The 17,087-nt window shown below is 55.2% G+C and overlaps 1 protein-coding gene and 1 long non-coding RNA gene across 6 annotated transcripts in view; one reads left to right on the top strand and one right to left on the bottom strand.

Moving 5' to 3' along the window:
* Positions 1–1,593, bottom strand: part of LOC119865950 — a 5,335-nt gene extending 3,742 nt beyond the window's left edge. For both annotated transcript variants that reach the window (XR_005378693.1, XR_005378694.1), the window contains exons 1-2: positions 1,457–1,593; positions 129–209 (exon numbers count right to left, since the gene is read on the bottom strand). This is a non-coding gene — a long non-coding RNA (uncharacterized LOC119865950). The remainder of the gene's footprint in view (positions 1–128; positions 210–1,456) is intronic.
* FAM160B2 (family with sequence similarity 160 member B2) lies at positions 1,084–17,087 on the top strand. 4 transcript variants are annotated; one of them, XR_005378692.1, is made up of 18 exons: positions 1,084–1,177; positions 4,818–4,896; positions 7,395–7,567; positions 10,576–10,680; positions 10,774–10,896; positions 11,118–11,345; positions 11,451–11,647; positions 11,941–12,049; positions 12,281–12,357; positions 12,739–12,928; positions 13,406–13,551; positions 13,652–13,780; positions 13,949–14,039; positions 14,246–14,389; positions 14,750–14,890; positions 15,109–15,209; positions 15,439–15,878; positions 16,640–17,087. XR_005378692.1 is itself a non-coding variant. In XM_038573875.1 (17 exons), the coding sequence occupies exons 1-17, from the start codon at positions 1,133–1,135 to the stop codon at positions 15,575–15,577; spliced, it is 2,217 nt and encodes a 738-aa protein (XP_038429803.1). In that variant the 5' UTR covers positions 1,084–1,132; the 3' UTR covers positions 15,578–17,087. The 4 variants fall into 4 exon arrangements, 1 of the variants encoding a protein (XP_038429803.1); XR_005378691.1 differs by having other exon boundaries at positions 16,363–17,087; XR_005378690.1 differs by having other exon boundaries at positions 15,439–16,227; positions 16,363–17,087.

Here is a 17,087-nt window from a genome sequence, read left to right as displayed (position 1 = left end):
GGGCTTTAAATCCGTGGAGTTGTAGCTCAGACATTCCAGGAACCCCTACTCTTTTATACAAGTCCTGCCTGCCTACTTCTTGGGTCCAACCTTCCCGGGCAGGGGCCCTCTCCACATGGGTCACCCACCTTGTGTTTCTTTCCTTGATGCTGCCAGGACAACCCGGCCGTTCCTTCCCCCGCAGGACCGCTGGACCAGTGCCCTATCCACTAGAAGGAACAAGCAACAAGTGAAATTAATGTTAGTAATATGCTTCATTTAACCCAGTGGACCTAATGCACTACAGTGTCAACAAGTCATCAACACACAATATCACGAATGAACTAGTCTGCATTTTCTTTTCTGTGCCAGTCTTCAGAACCCGGCGTGTACTTTACCCTCAGCACCTCGCAGTAAGGACCTGCACGTTTGTTTCAGTGCTCCACAGCCACGTGCAGCCTGGGGCTACTCTCCTGGTCGTGGGGGGCGGGGGGTGGGTTGGGGCATCCAGAGACTTACGGGACCCACACAACTGCCCCTTCCTCAGGGAGGAAACTCCCGGGCCCCCTCACCCTTCTCGCTGCCCCTGGCTCCTCCGACCTGCCCCTGCAGAACTTGCACCTGCTCCTCCGCGGCGCCCCTCCCTCCTCCGCTGAGGCTTCGGGCTCCAAGGGCCCCCTCGCTCTCCCCGGTCTCCTTCCCGACAGCGCGCGGGGGCCGGGCAAGGGTGCTGCGGGGGGGGGGGGGGGGGTGCTGCAGGGCCCCCAGCGGGCCGGGCAGGTGGCGGGGACGGGGGCGGTGGGGGGCTGCTGCGGGGGGTGGTGCTGCGGGGCCCCCAGCGGGCCGGGCGGGGGGGGGGCGCTGCAGGGGTGCTGCTGCGGGGCCCCCAGCGGGCGGGGGGTCAGGGGGGTACTTCTGCGGGCCCCCAGCAGGCCGGGCCGGAGGGCCGGGGGGTGGGTGCTGCGGGGCCCCCAGCGGGCGGGGGGCGGGGGCGGGGGGCGTGCTGCGGGGCCCCCAGCGGGCCGGGCCGGGCCGGGGCGGGGCGGGTCAGCCAGGGCCCCGCCCCCTCGCCGCGCCTCCGGGGCCGCCCTCCGCCCGCGAGCTCCGCCGCCGCCGCCGCCGCCCGGGAGCCGAGCAGGGCCGGGCCGCCGACATGCTGAGCCGGCTCGGGGCGCTGCTGCAGGAGGCCGTGGGGGCGGTGAGGCCCGGGAAGCGGGGCGCGCGGGGCCTCGGCCGGAAGGGCGGGCGCGGGGCCGGGGGAGGAGCCGGCGGGCGGCGGGCGGAGGGCGCGGGCCCGCTCGGGGAGGGACCCCCCCCCCCCCCCCCCCCCCCCCCCCCCCCAGGCCGCGGCGCCCTTCCTGGGCCTCCCCTGCCCCGGGTCGCGGCCCGCGCCGAGTCCTCCCTGCGCCTCCGCGTGGCCTCCCTCCCCGTCGCCCTAGTCCCGGCCTCTCCAGAGCATGCCCAGCCCCTAACTAACCCTTTTCCCCAAACGGCTTCCGGTTTATTTTCCTGCCCCGCGTTCCCAGTTTGCTCCCAGTTCCCAAACTCCTCTGTGCCGGAGGGCTCCCTCGTCAGCGGCACTTTCCTCCCCAAGGTGCCTTCCTCCTCCTCCCCCCACGCTCCTCCCTCCCTGGTCACCTGGCTTGGAAAAAGAGGTGCCCTTCCGCCTCCTGCTGAGCCCGCAGACGACCCCAGGACCTTAGTCCCGCGGGTGCGCCCGGCCGGGCCACGGCCACGTCCCGGGAAGCGGGGCTGTTCACCGCGGGGTGGGTCCACACTGACCTTGAGTCAGGAGAGGCCGGCAGCGGGGGACTCCGGGGCGGCCCTGGGGCCGAGACTCGGCGTGTTTGCGGCTTTCTCTCCGGGTTGAAGGCTGGTCAGAGGCGGGTTCGCTTCATTCAGGGAGATAAAAGTGCATGCAGTTCCGATAGACTAGGCCCAACGCCTCTGTTGCAAGTAACCCTGCCAAGAGCCTGTCTGTAAAGTTAACAGTTCTTTTGTCTCCACGTAGAAGTCCTCCTCTAATGGATCGATCTAGTGTATCGTGTCAGATTGGCTCCAGAGCCAAAACCGAGCTTATTATAAATGAGAACAGTCTCAGCCTTAAACTTGTGAAGAAAGTGAAAAAGCTCCGCCCACCTGTCCCCAGCGCTGCATTCCTGGCATCCAGGTGCTTCCAGGGCAGCCCACCTGGGGAGGGGTTCCAGAATGATTTCGCCTTCCCCTCCTCCTTGTTTCCAATCAAAACAGCTGTCATCTTAGAAAGTGATACGGCCAACTGCTACATGCTTCTCAGGGAAAACTCCCTACACCGGGCGGGTAGTCCGGCCAGAGAGTCTTAGTCCCCAGAAGTGAATTTCTGTTGCTTCCAATGCAGGCACTTCAGCATCCGTACCTGGAGGAGAGATTGGTGGTCAAGGGAGATACTTTTGGCCCCTGAGTATAGGATATATAGACAATACCACAGAAGCTTGGCTGCCCCCGCCCCCGTAACTGTCAGGAGAGAGGGGAACCCCTCTTCTCCCCTCCACCCCCACCCACATCAAGGGCATAGGTCTTTCCCTGCCCCCAGCAAGTTGCTTGACTCCTTGTCAAAGAGGAAGAGTGCTCCTTCCTGCCCTCTTCTGACAAAATAAGAACAGCAATTGTTCTGGTTTTTTAAAAAAATATTCTTTATTATTATTAACAGAGGTTGTGAAGATTAATAATTTCTCTTTAAAAATAAATCATCTGCTACAATTTCTCTGGAGTTATAATAGCTAATAGTGGATTCAGGTGAAGATGTTCCCCTTGCTTCCTTCTAACAGTCTACTTTGTTACAGTCTGTTACAGTTTGCTGATCAATGGTGCACCCCGGTCTCTTACTCTTACTGGATTGTTCCTTTTCACTGTAAGCCCAGCTCAAGGGTTTAGGAGACTACAAATGAATCCTAAGGCCCATCACAAAACTGGAAGATGATTATAGTGCCTGTCAAGGGTCAGAGAGCTTTCCTGAGACAAGGAACTATGGAAAGGATGTCTAAGGGAGTTTGCTGAGATACTTAGTAAATATGAATGAGTAGTCACTATTGACAGCGCCCTTTAGGGGCAGGCAGAACTAGAAAACACAGAATCTGAGCCCTCAGGGAGCTCACAGTCTAGTAGAAGAGGTGACTCTAATCCCACAATAATAGTATCACCCAGGACCTGGTGAGAGGCAGGGGCTCCATGTGGATGGTGTGTTTGGTGTTGATCCTGTAAGGGTGCTGCCCCGCACCACTAACTATGAAAGAAGACAAGCTTGCCTGGGCAGCTGAGGGTTGGGGCAAGAGTTTCAGGGCCTCTGATTCAGTGGTATTGCTTCTTTCTCCTGTCGTAATGGCCTTCTAACTGTTCTTGACATCATCTCCTACATGCAACTGTCAGAGGACTCGGAGGACTCTGCTTGAAACACTGCTAGATGTCCTTGAGCTGCACCCCCTCCCACCCCCGCCTGCAAAAAACAGTCCTGACTTGGTGACTTGATGTTCAGGAGCCCACACACTCAATCCATCCTTGTCCCAGACATGCTTTGCAGAGTTCCTTCTGCAGGAAGGAACTTCCTTCATCTCTAATGATTGAATTCGGGCCCCATTCTTCATGGTTTATTTCCAGGGTAACTGCAGTAAAGCCTACTCTGTTCCAGCCCTCTCTTCCCAGGGGCCAGTTTCCACCTCTCCTGTGTTCTCACACCTCTTCCTATAGCTGAGTTATTCGGGGCGGTTTTTATATTGTTCTCCCCAGCACTGGGTGTTCAGCAGCCTTGTATTGCATATAGCATCTAGCGTGGTGTCTTGTACACAGTAGGCACTCAGAAGATAGTTCCTGAATCAGTCAGTAGACGCTCAGTTCTGTGATGCAGTGAAGTGTGAGGTTAGAGAGAGAGGTGTCCAGGAAATCTGGTGAGGCCTTTGTGGAGCTGGTGGCCCTTAGCTGGGCCTCACTGGTGAGCATTCGGATCTAGGCAAATGTAGGGGGACATAGGGCCTCCTGGGCAGAGCAGCCTGAACAAAGACAGAGAGGAGGAAATGAGCACCTGTGGTGACTATTTGATGATGCATTTTCTCCTGTGTATGTTTACTCTGCAAGGAAAGAGAACAAATGCTCTTTCTTGGAGTTTTTGGAGAAAGCAGTTGTTGGGGGTGGAGATGAAGAGATAACTTCTGGAAAAGGGGCAGGTCTGGGGCTTGCTCCTAGCAAAAACAGAATTCCCTGGGGCTGCAGGCTGTGTATCCCCAGCTCCTCTGGCAGCCTGCAGCCTTGGAAAAAAGATGCAAGCGTGGTATAAGTAAGATGCTTTATGAGTATTATGCTAACACTACACACCTGGCTGAACGAAGCTTTTCGATGGCCTCAAACACAGATTTTTGCAGACTCTCGGATTGAGAAGGAACTGAAGGCTTTATCATTGCCATGCTTTCCATCCATATCATTTTGATTTTGTTGTTCTGGGGGGTACTCTCCTGTTTTCTCTCTGTGTCCCTTTATTGTAGCATAACTATCTTGAGAGGATCTATTTCTGTGTCTTTTCCCCCCACCAATATTCCTAGTTCTTCCAGGACAGGCCCTATGGAATCATGACATGTAGCAGGAGTACGGGATTTCCAGGGGAGAAGGGGGCTGGGAGAGGTGCCAAGTGATTGTCCTGGAGAAAATGTGTTACTGTTCCCTTTGAGAATCTGGATCACAGGGCCTCCTCCAGGGCCTAGTACCGACCCAATGCTTCGTAGATGGTGGAACATCTGCTCCAAATGGCAGTGGCAACAGAGCCCGTAATCACTGTGACGACCACTTAGGCTGTGTCTCTGCTCTCTCCACAGCGGGAGCCCAGCATTGACCTGCTAGAGGCCTTCGTGGAGCATTGGAAGTGCATCACGCACTACTACATTGAAAGCACAGGTGGGGCCTCGTTTTCCCTAGCTGGGGGAGCCTTGCATGCAGTGGGGAGGAAGGTGTGGGCAGGGTCACCATGCCAGTCAGAGATGCAGGGAAAAGATAACAACTGCCAGCCGCACAGGAGTCGAGAATGGGGGCTGGCCCCACCCTGATCTTTCATGAGAGGAGCCGTGTGAGGTGGGAGCAGGAACTGTGAAATTGTGCACATCCCTGAGCTGACTGCAAGGCAGAGGCTGAGCTCCACTCGCCCCTAGCTCCCAGCGAGGCAGACTGTCCAGGCCGGCAGTCCCCAAGTGCGTATGCTCAGGGCTTACTGATTAAAAGAAAAGAAATGGAATAAATTCCTCTTTTCCCTGAGCTAACTTAGAGGGCGTGTCCCTTATAGAAATTTATGGTAGCAGAATCCGTAGCAGAAGCCAAGGCATGTACCGTGCCTGGGTCCTTCTCCCCAGCTGACACCCCAGGGAGCCAGCTTTGGGTAATCTGGGCCCATCAGGATCACTCATTGAGGGGGTGGAATCTGATTGGCTGCTTTGTAGTCAGTACGTTGGTATTGGTGGATACATGCTGGTTGCCAGGTAACCTGTCCTGCATCCCTGGCTTTCTACCTCCTGGTTCAGATTGTGGTTTGATTCCAGTCTACCCCTTACCTGAAGACTGTATTTCCAGCCTGAGCTAGCCCAAGAAATTAAAAAACAGTCTTTGGACACTCTGAGGAACACCCCCGCCTTCTGAGAAACACCCCCCCCCCCCCCCCGACGGTCCTTTTAGACCAGGTTTCTCCATCTTGGAACAGTTGACATTTGGGCTTGATCACTATTTGTAGCGCAGGGCTTCTGGGGGTGCATTGTAGTATGTTTAGCAGCAGCTATGGCTTCTACCGACTAGATAGATGCCAGTAGCAACCCCTCCCCATTTCAATAGCCATAAATGTTTCTCCAAACATTGCCGAATGTTCCTGGGGGCAAAATCACCCCAGTTGAGAACAACTGCTTTAAACTGAAGTCTTTTTTTCTTTTTTGAGATATAATTGATGTGACATTATATCATGTAAATTGGGTGTACAATATATTGATTCGATATATAGATACATTGTGAAGTGATCACCACAGTGAGTCTAGTTAATATCCATCACCCTAACTAGTTACCAATTTTTTTTTCTCGTCATGACAAGTTTTAAGATCTACTCTTAGCAATTTTTAAATATGCAATACATTAACTATAGTCAACAGGCTGTATAACATTCTCAGGACTTATTTATTTATTTATTTATTATTTTTGTTTTTTGTTTTTTAAAGAGGGAGGGGGACAGAGAGAAATGGAGGGAGAGAATATTAAGCAGGCTCCATGCCCAGCGCAGAACCTGACACAGGGCTCACTTTTACAATCCTGAGCTGAAATCAAGAATCAGACACCCAACTGACTGAGCCACCCAGGCGCCCCAGGACTTATTTATTTTTTGACTGGAAGTCTGTACCTTTTAGACTGATATCTTGACAGCCCCAATCTACCAGGATGTAGGAAAAGATCCAGAACTGACTCAGGTCCACCTGGGGCTTCACCTGAACCCAATCCATTAATTTCCAGAACAGTCCCTAGACCATAGGTATGGGGGTGAGTGAGGTGAGCTCTGTTGCTGAAAAGCCAGTGCTTTCAAGAAAAGCTAGGGGGTGCTCCAAGGCTGGTCCCAAAGCACCAAAACTTGCTTTACACAAATACTCTCTACCTGAGACTCTCATTAAGAAAGCTCCAGCTTCTCCATCAAGACCTTTGCATGATGGAACAAGTTTGCCTCCAAACCCGTGGTCATGCACGGATTTTTTTCTCCTTTGTAAAAAAAAAAGTTGTTTCTCCTTTCTGCCTCTTGTAAGTGTAAAAAGGACAGGAGGTTTACCTCTCAGGAAGCTCCTCCAAGACAGCTTCTAAATTCGATGACAGAGAACCTTGAGCCCACGGCTTCTCACTCAGGCCCAGAGCTGGCCTGAAGCCTGGGCAGTGTACCCTCCTATATGCCCCAGGGTTAGGAGAAAAAATGATGCCACTTCCCTCTGATAAAGTGCTAGAGTATGTACACATTCCCAGTCAGAGGGCTGTATCATGGGTCTCATCCCAAAGGTATTTTGTATTTTTTTTTTAAGATTTTATTTATTTATTCATGAGAGACACAGAGAGAGTCAGAAACATAGAGGGAGACACAGGCTCCATGCAGGGAGCCTGATGTGAGACTAGATCCCAGGACCCCAGGATCATGTCCTGAGCCAAAGGCAGACTTTCAACCACTGAGCCACCCAGGTGCCCCATCTTTTGTCTTTTTAGGTTTAGAGGCACCAACTGTAAATTTCCACTTCCCCTAGTCTTTGTTCAAAGCAAACCGGTGACTTGGCCTTTCTCCAGGGATACCCTCAGTCTCCCTCCACCCCTGAGACCCCATGGGCTTGACCTCATCAAGCCAAAGTGCCACTCTTCACCCCACTCACCCTCGTTTCCTGAATCTCTGTTAGATGAAAACACCCCTGCCAAGAAAACGGATATTCCCTGGCGGCTGAAGCAGATGCTGGACATCCTGGTGTACGAGGAGAGGCAGCAGACAGGAGCTGGCGAGGCTGGGCCCTGTCTAGAATACTTGCTGCAACACAAAATCCTGGAGACCCTATGCACACTGGGCAAGGCCGAGGTGGGCAGGACCCTGGGGTGCCCCTGGAACCTTCCACCCAAACTGGAGCCCTCTGACTTCTAGGCTCGTCCACCTGTGTTTCCGTCATGTCATGGATTTGCGCCCATTGTTTAGTCAGGGTTCATTTGGAGAAGGTGTGCTAAGAACCAGGCATGTGCCAGGCAGGATCCTGAATGCTGGGGATACAGTGGTAATGAAAACAGACAAAACTTCTAGTCAGAGAGAGGTGGGTAATTGGGCGGCCCACACATAGTATATTCAACGATGACAGGGTTATGGAGAACAGAAAAGCGGGAAGGGGAATCGGCAGTGTGGGAAAGCCAGTTTCTTTTTTTTTTTTTTAAGATTTTATTTATTTATTCGTGAGAGACACACAGAGAGAGAGGCAGAGACATAGGGAGAGGGAGAAACAGGCTCCATGCAGGGAGCCCAATGTGGGACTCAATTCCGGGACTCTGGGATCATACCCTGAGCCAAAGGCAGATGCTCAACCGCTGAGTGTTACGTTTTGGTAATTCTTGGTAATATTTCAGACTTCGTTATTATATTCATTATGGTGATCTGTGATCAAAGATCTTTGATGTTGTTGTTGTCGTCATTGAGGGTACTACAAATAGTGCCCATGTAAGACTGCTCCACTGACCAGCCATTCCCCATCTTCCTCTCTCTTCTCGGGCCTCTCTAATCCCGGAGACACCATAATATTGAAATTCAGCCAACTAATAACCCTACAGTGGCCTCTAAGTGTTTAAGTGAAAGGAAGAGTCACATGTCTCTCACTTTAAATCAAAAGCTAAAGTGATTAAGCTTAGTGAGGAAGGCACATTGAAAGCCGAGACAGGCCAAAAGCGGGCCTCTTGCACCAACCAGTTAGCCAGGTTGTGAATACAAAGGAAAAGTTGTTGAAGGAAATTAAAAGTGCCTTCCAGTGAACACATGAATGATAAGAAAGCCAAACAGCCTTATTGCTGATGTGGAGAAAGTCTGAGTGGTCTACATAGATGAAACCAGCCAGGACATTCTGTTAAGCCAAAGCCTATCCTGAGCAAGGCCCTGACTCTCCTCAGTTCTGTGAAGGTTGAGAGCAGTGAGGAAGCTGCAGGAGAATAGGTGGAAGCTGCCAGAGGTGGGTTCACGAGGTTTAAGGCCAGAAGCCGTCTCTACCACAACCCAGTGCAAGGTGAAGCAGCCAGTGCTGGTGTAGACACTGCAGCACGTTCTCCAGGAGATCCAGCCAGGATAAGTGATGAAGGAGGCTACACTGAACAACACATTTCCAATGTAGAGAAAATGGCTTCTATCGGGAGAAGATGCCAGCTAGGACTTTCATAGCTAGAGAGAGGAGAAGTCAGTGCCTGGCTTCAAAGCCTCAAAGAACAGCCTGAACCCCTCTTTAGGGGCTAATGCTGCGGGTGCCTTGACGTTGAAGCCAGGGCTCATTGACCGTTCTGAAAATCCCAGGGTCCTGAAGAATTATGCTAAGTCCACTCTGCCCCGTGCTCTGTGAACGGAGCAACAAACCCTGGATGATGGCGCTTCAGATCACAACATGGTTTATTGAATATTAAGTCCATTGTTGAGAAGTACCGCTCAGAAAAAAATATTCTTTTCAAAATACGACTGCTTATTGACAATGCACCTGGTCACACGTGAACTCTGATGGAGACGTATACTGAGATAAATGTTGTTTTCTGCTCACATAGCATCCATTCTGCAGCCCAGGGATCAAGGAGTCATTTGACTTTCAAGTCTCATTATTTAAGAAATACATTCTGTAAGGCTGTTGCTGCCATATATAGTGATTCTTCTGAGGGATTTGAGCAAAGTCAATTGAAAACCTTCTGGCAAGGATTCACCATTCTACGCGGGTGCCATTAAGAATATTTGTGATTCATGGGAAGAAGTCAAAATATCAACATGAACAGGAGTTTGGAAGAATGTGATTACAACCTGCATGGATGACTTTGATGGGTTCAAGACTTCAGAGGAGGAAGTGTGGGGGAAAGAGCAAGAGGAGTAGAACTGGAGGTAGAGCCTGAAGATGGAACCGAATGGCTGCCATCTCATGATCAGATGAGGAGTTGCTGCTTGTGGATGAGTAAAGAAAGTGGTTTCTTGAGATGGAATCTACTCCTGGGAAGACTCTGGGAAGATTGTTGAGATGACAACAAAAGATTTAGAGCATTGCGTAAACTTAGTCGATAGAGCAGGGGTAGGTTGGAGAGGACAGATGCTAGATTTGAAAGAAGATCTACTGTGAGTAAAATGTATCAAAAAGCATCTCCTGCTACTGAGAAATTATTCATGAAAGCAAGAGTCCATCCATGTGGCCAGCTTCATTGGTGTCTTATTTTAAGAAATCCCCACAGCCATTCCCACCTTCAGCAGCCACCACCCTGATTAGTCAGCAGTCACCAACATCGAGGCAAGCACCTCTGCCAGCAAAAAGGTTACAATTCACTGAAAGCTCAGGTGATAGCGTCTTTTAGAAATTATTTTTATGTTTTTAATTTTTAAAAAAGATTTTATTCATTTATGCATGAGAGACAGAGAGAGAGAGACATAGGTAGAGGGAGAAGTGGGCTCCCTGCAAAGAGCCCAATGCAAGACTCAATCCCAGGACCCCAGGACCACGACCTGAGCCAAAAACAGATGCTCAACCACTGAGGCCACTCAGGCATCCCAAGAAATTAATCTTAAATTAAGGTTACATACGTTGCTTTTTAGAACTAAAGCAATTGCACAATTAATAGGCTACAGCATAGTGTAAAAATCATAGCTTTTGTCTTCACTGGGAAGCCAAAATCTTAATTTGACTTGCTTTATTGGATATCCACTTATCGCAGTATTTGCTTTATTGAGGTGGTCTGGAAGCAAGGTGTGCCTGTAGTGGGGGAAGTGACTCGTGGTGACAGAAGAGAGGATGGTGCTGTGGGCTGTGGGGGAGGAGCATTCCTGGCAGCAGGCATGGCTTCACCTGATGGGCACCCTGCTCCTTGACCCCGCAGTACCCCCCGGGCATGCGACAGCAGGTATTCCAGTTCTTCAGCAAGCTTCTGGCCCAGGTGCAGCATCCCCTCCTGCATTATCTCAACGTCCACAGGCCCGTGCAGGTAAGGGACCCAGACAACCAAGGGGTGTCTGAGGGTCAAGCCCCCTCTCTTCCCTGCTACCTCATTCTTCTTTCTAATTTGCTTCCCTTCTAGAAGCTTCTCCGACTTGGTGGGACAGTCCCCGGATCCCAGACAGAAAAGGAGGAGGTACAGTTCACCACCGTCCTCTGCTCAAAGATCCAACAGGACCCAGCTCTGCTCACCTATATCCTGGAAGTGAGCATCTCGGAGGAAAAGAAGTGGGAGGGCCCAGACCCCCAGGGCCAGCCCCTAGGGCCCTTCTGAGGAAGCAGAGGGTGGAGCAGGTATTCACGTGCCTCAGCTTCCCCTATAGCTCCACGCTGAGGCCCGGACAGCCAGCACATCCTGCCTTCCCAAGGGGGCACCGTGGGGAATGCTCTGTACCACGACCTGGCTTCACCCGACCTTCTTTGCAGGGTAAAAAGATGGTCAGTAGGAAGAAGTCATCCAGAGAACCCAGCACCCTGCCTAGAGAGGCAGCCAACATCCCAGACAAGGACGACCCGCACAGCAAGGCTCCTGACAGGAGTTCCGGTGGGGCCCAGGCCTTGAGCCCCCAGCCGCCTGCCGAGATGGAGGAGCCGGGTGGAGGGGCTGCAGACAGCAACCTCATCACGTCCCTGATGGGCTTGTGCAAGAGCAAGGTGCTGGCTGCCGAGACAGAGCGGGCAGGGGTGAGGAGGGCAGGTGGCTGGGAGGGGACTGGAAGTTAGATGTATGTCCCTGAAGCGGTCCCCTTTTCTCCCCAGAAAGGTCGGGTGGCTCTGAAGGCCCAGGAAAACCTGCTGCTCCTGGTAAGTGTGGCTTCGCAGGCAGCTGCCACCTACCTGGTGCAGAGCAGCCCTTGCTGCCCTGCTGTCGCCGAGCATCTCTGCCAGCTGTACCAGGCCCTGCCCACCTTCCTGGACCCAGCAGACATTGCCGCTTTAGAGGGTATCAGCTGGAGGTAGGCGCTTGGGCTTGGCCGGGAGCCGGGCTACAGCTGCAGGGGATGGAAGCCCTCCCTGCCCTCTGGTAGCCGCTCCTCTGGTTTTCCAGGAGGGTAGGGACCCCTGCTGGCCACCTTCTTCCTGAGGGCACCACCCATCCTTCTGGGGCTTTCCCTCCAGGGAAACATCACTTTTGCTTCACCTCCCTCACCTCACCCCCGACCCGCAACAGAGGGTGCAGGGAGAAGGGGCCCAGGTTCTGGAACATACCTGAGGCAGGCCCCACAGCCCCTCCCTTACTCCCTCTCAGGCTGCCCAGCGCCCCATCTGATGAGGCTGCCTTCCCTGGCAAGGAGGCCTTGGCTGCCTTTTTGGGCTGGTTTGATTACTGTGACCACCTCATCATGGAGGCACACATGGTGAGCAGGAGCCGGCGCCAGCAGGGCTCTCTGGGGGGCGGGGGAGGGTGCCCCACAGTTCACCCCACTCCCTTCACCGTGTCCACCTTGAGGACCGAGGGGTCTCTTGGGAGCTAGGCAGGGCCCCCAGCCTGCCTGTTGTGTTAGACGCTGTGCAAGGACACAGTTGTTTCTCAGGGGAAAACTGTCATGGAGGTAAAACGTGCATAAGACATGTTCTTTGGCACCTAGGTGGTTGCAGACGCCTTGGCAAAGGCTGTGGCTGAGAAGTTATTCGTGGAGATTCTGCAGCCCCACCTCCTGCATGTGTGAGTCTCTGTTCCCTTGGGCACGGCCATGGTCTGGATCCACTGGCCCACCCCACCAAGTTCCCTCCTGTCCCTAAGGCCGGGGGTCTCCTTGGCCATAGTCACGTGGGTCTGTGGGTTCCATGGTTCGTGTTTGCCAAGTCTGGCCCCTGACACACGTGGCTCAGAGCCACATGGGCTGACGAAGGCCTCCAGCTCTTGGACTCCAGGGCCTCCAGAGGGCTAGGGAGCAAGCAGGGAAATACCAACCAAGACATAAGGAACCCAGGAAAGGGTGCTGTCATCCTCACATTCATTCACCCCTGGCTCCCTCTCTGGTCTCCCCTCCCCTGCCTGGCTCTCAGCCTCAAGGAGGCCTGGCTCAGTGCTCTCTCCCTGTAGTTCAGAGCAGAGCGTCCTGACCTCCACCGCCTTGCTCACGGCCATGCTGCGTCAGCTCCGCTCCCCGGCGCTGCTGCGAGAGGCCGTGGCTTTCCTCCTGGGCACAGAGCCACAGCCTGCAGCCCCCGACGACGGCCCCCGCACTCTGTGCGCTCACCTCATCGGGCATTGCGACCACCTCTCTGATGAGGTGAGGTGGGGGGGCCTCGTCCTTCTGGCTCCCACCAGCCCCCAACCAAGGGATTTCCTGAGGGCTTCTCCCCGCTTGCATTAGCTTACCAGGTGGTACTACCCTCGAGGCATCGGAACACATACCCCCCAAAAAGCATGACACAGTCATGGCGGCTTTTGTCACATAGTAATCATCTGTGATCAGATATTCGCCGGGTGACTTTGTCTTCCAAACCTACTCATACTCATTTGGCTTTTTGGAGGCTCACAGCTCCCCTGAGCTGGGTGAGGCTGCTATTCCGTTCATTTCTCAGACCTGGGAACCGAGACACAGAAGCGCCAGTTGGCTCATTTGCTAGCACACATCAAATTGGTGACAGAACCAGGGCGGGGGGCAGACTCCCGGCTCCCACACCAGCACCCACTCGCTACCCCTGGTCTTGCCTTATCCGAGGGAGCCATTCCTAGGGACTCCTGCTGACCCTTTCTCACCCAGATCAGCATCACCACACTGCGGCTATTCGAGGAGCTGCTCCAGAAGCCGCACGAGCGGATCATCCGCAGCCTGGTGCTGGGCCACCTGGAGGGCCGCCATTATGTGGCCCGGGGCTCCCCCGAGCCCGAGAGCTACGAGGACACCGTGTAAGTGAAACCCCGCGCCCCTGGGACCCAGCGCGGCCCTCAGTACCCAGTGCTCGCTCATTCCTTCATTCCTGGTGTCACTTGCCGGCCCTGGCCACAGAGATTTGGAGGAAGACCCCTACTTCACAGACGGCTTCCTTGACTCCAGCTTTCAACCCTCTGCAAAGCACCCCCCGGCCCCCCTCACCAACTTAGATGGCAAAACAGCCGTGACTGAGATCGTCAACAGGTAGGGAGCCGCTCTGGAACCCGAAGCCACTTGAGGTCTGTTCCATCTTCGGCCAGAGCCCTGATGAGGCGCAGCCCAGGAGGGAGTGTGCCCTCAGGGCTGGAGTGGAGCGAGGAGGAACGGGGTGGCCCAGGCGGTGCCCCTCCACACCCAGGTCTTGTCTCTCAGTTTCCTCTGCCTGGTTCCTGAGGAAGCCAAGACCTCGGCTTTCCTGGAGGAGACCGGATATGACACGTACGTCCACGATGCCTACGGACTGGTGAGTGTCGAGGCCTGTGCCCATGCCTGCTCCTCAGCCCTCAGAGCCATGGCATTGATAAGCCCCACCTCCTCCGTCTGTGATCTGCCCAGGGTGCTCCCTACTCCGGCCAAGAGATCGAGTCCATCCCTCCCACGTGGTTCCCTGTGTCTGCGGATGCCTCCTGGCCACTGGGCCTCCCTCCTCAACTCTCACCACTGTTTCAGTTCCAGGAATGCAGCTCCCGAGTAGCCCCTTGGGGCTGGCCCCTGGGTCCCACACCCCTGGACCCCCATGAACCCGAACGGCCTTTCTTTGAGGGTCACTTCCTCCGAATGCTGTTTGACCGCATGTCCCGGATTTTGGAACAGGTAGCCAACAGGCCTGGGCCCTGGCTACAGGGTGAGGGCCGGCAGGAGAACTCAGGCAGGTGCTTCTGGAGCCCATCAGAACAGCCGCCCAGCCCTGGGGGTTGAGTCCTCTTTGGTGCTTCAGCTCCAGACCCCCCCACCCCTCCCCCTTCTCCAGGCGGGAAGCCCCGTCTTGCCTCTGCCCCACACGCCCTAACATGTCCTGGCCCTCAGCCCCAGGGAATCCATGACACACACACACATCACGTGAGACTCCCACCCCCGCACACGTTCACACTGGCCAGGCGCCTTGCTGGGGGAGTGCAAAAAATGCTCACCGCCCCCTGCCAACCCTCGGCTTGTCCACCGTGTTCCCTACAGCCATACAGCCTGAACCTGCAGGTGACCTCAGTCCTGTCCCGGCTTGCCCTCTTCCCCCACCCCCTTATCCATGAGTACCTCCTGGATCCCTACATCAACCTGGCCCCTGGCTGCAGGAGTCTGTTCTCTGTGCTTGTCAGGGTAAGGATGTCGGAGCCCAAGGGTGTGTGCCAGTGGGGTGGCAGGAAGGGAGGGGAACAGGAAGGAGGATGGGGGCAAGGGCTGCAGGAGTGGGCACCCCGGACAGCTCCGGGGAAAGCACAGGCACACACACCCACCGACCGCGGCACGGCAGAGCTAGGGGACCCTGCAAGAGTGTCACTGGCCCCCACCTCAGTCCTGTCTTATTCCTGCTCTAGGTGATAGGGGACTTGATGCAGAGAATTCAGAGGGTTCCCCAATTCCCAGGCAAACTGCTCCTGGTGCGCAAGCAGCTGATGGGTCAGGTTCCCGGGGAGCAGTAAGTAACCCAGGGCAGTGGGTGCCCAAGAGTGGACCCTAGGGTGGGAAGGCAGACTGCTCCAGGGTAGTGGGAGGAGCACAGGCCAAGGGGTGATGGTGGCCCATCGCTGACCTCTGTCTTCACTCAGAGGTGTGTGGCACTGGAACGTGCCACCTGGGCACTGGGATGTCATACTGGGCACACTCCCACCACCTCCCAGCCATGACTCCCATGCTGTCTCCCTCAGGCTGGACCACCAGACCCTCCTCCAGGGTGTGGTGGTTCTTGAGGAATTCTGCAAGGAGCTGGCTGCCATCGCTTTTGTCAAGTTCCCCCCACATGGACCTCACCTGCACCTTTCTCCTCCCCGAGAAGGGCACGTCTGAGCCAGGAGCAGGACAGGACACCTCTGCCCGAGAGCTCCCTCCCACCTGGCACTGCCGCCACCTCCTGCCTCCCAGGGTGGGGGCTCGGCTCCATCTCCTCTACATCCCAGGCGCTTCTGCCTCTGAGGAGGCCTGGGCTTCCACTCCAGGTTCACTCCAGGAGACCCGGGCCTGTCAGCCACACGAGACTGGGTTCGGGGAGTGGGTCTCCAAGGTACCAGAAGCCACGGAGCAAAAGAGATGGCCTCCCAGACAGCATGGTGTCCTCGGGGCCTTCTCAGGGGAGCTGGGTAATTGCCAGGTGAGCAGCCAGGCCCAAACCCTCGCGTGTTCTGTGTCTACAGGCCATTTCCGGGGCCAAGACTTATGGTCAGTCCCAGGGGCACAGAGGGGAGTGAGTGATGGTTCTGATGCTGGTCAGGACTGCAGGCCAGAGAGACGGGGGTACAGGAGCCCTGTCTCTGACACAGTAGGTGCCACAGACACTGCTGACACTTGACATTTTTTTCTCTTGCCTTCTTGGCTTAACCTGTGGCAAAGGCACAGTGGATAGCCAGGGAAGCCCACTGTTCCTGCCCAGCCCTCCTAGAGACTGTTGCAAAATTCCCAACCGCCTCGTGGCAAATATCCAAAGCCTGCTCCGCGCCCAGGTGGGGGCAGCTGCTAATGAGAGCCTTGGTACAACTGCAGCCAGGGCGGGAGAGGGCTTGGGAAGTGGGGGGGCTGGGTGCCAGGCTCCGGCTCCAGCTGGTTTCTCTCTGGCGCCTCTGAACCCGTCTCGGCAGGTCCAACACACCTGGGCAGAGGGGCTCAGAGACCGGGGGAGGCCAGGCCTGGCCCTCAGCATTCCACCCCGCCGCAGTGTCCTTGATGGAATACTGTTCCAGGAGAGCCAGGGAGCTCAGGACAGACGAGGCCAGGACGCCCACCTGACCCCAGGCCCCCAAGGCCTGGCGGGGAGGTGCTGGGGCACAGGCAACCAGTTGTAGTGTTGTTCTCCCTACGTGCCCTTCACGGCTGGGGCTGCCACCCCACCCGGCCCGAATCTGTCTCAACCTGCAGGAACACACAGGCGGCGCCAGGCATTACCTCACAGCAGGACTGCAGTTGCTGGCTTCGCTCCTGGGCAAGGAGGAGCAGGCCAGAGCCTCTTTCGCTTCCTTTTCCTGCCTGTGCCGCTTCTAGAAGCCGGCCGCAGGTTGCCAGGAGGTGACATGAAAGAGGAGGAACTCAGTGACCTCTCCCTCTCCTGCATTCCTCCAAGCTGCGGAGGACTTAACTGCCGCTCTGAAGGACACCATGCCTGTGCGTGCATGCGTGTGCGCGCACGTGGGAGTTGGCGTGGGACAGGACAGCCGAGCTCACGGGGCAAACGGAGTCTGCACTCTGCAAGTCAGAAAACGTTTGAGCGTCCGGGAGTCACAGATCCTCTCCTCCTCCATCCCCTTCAGCATTTGCACTGCGTCCCCCCAGACGACACAGCAATAAATGATTTGGTTGCATGGACACA

Source organism: Canis lupus, chromosome 25 (assembly GCF_011100685.1).
Source record: "Canis lupus familiaris isolate Mischka breed German Shepherd chromosome 25, alternate assembly UU_Cfam_GSD_1.0, whole genome shotgun sequence".
Taxonomy (NCBI): domain Eukaryota; kingdom Metazoa; phylum Chordata; class Mammalia; order Carnivora; family Canidae; genus Canis; species Canis lupus.
The sequence above is the reverse complement of the archived record's forward strand: the minus strand, read 5'-3'. Positions and strand labels throughout refer to the sequence as shown.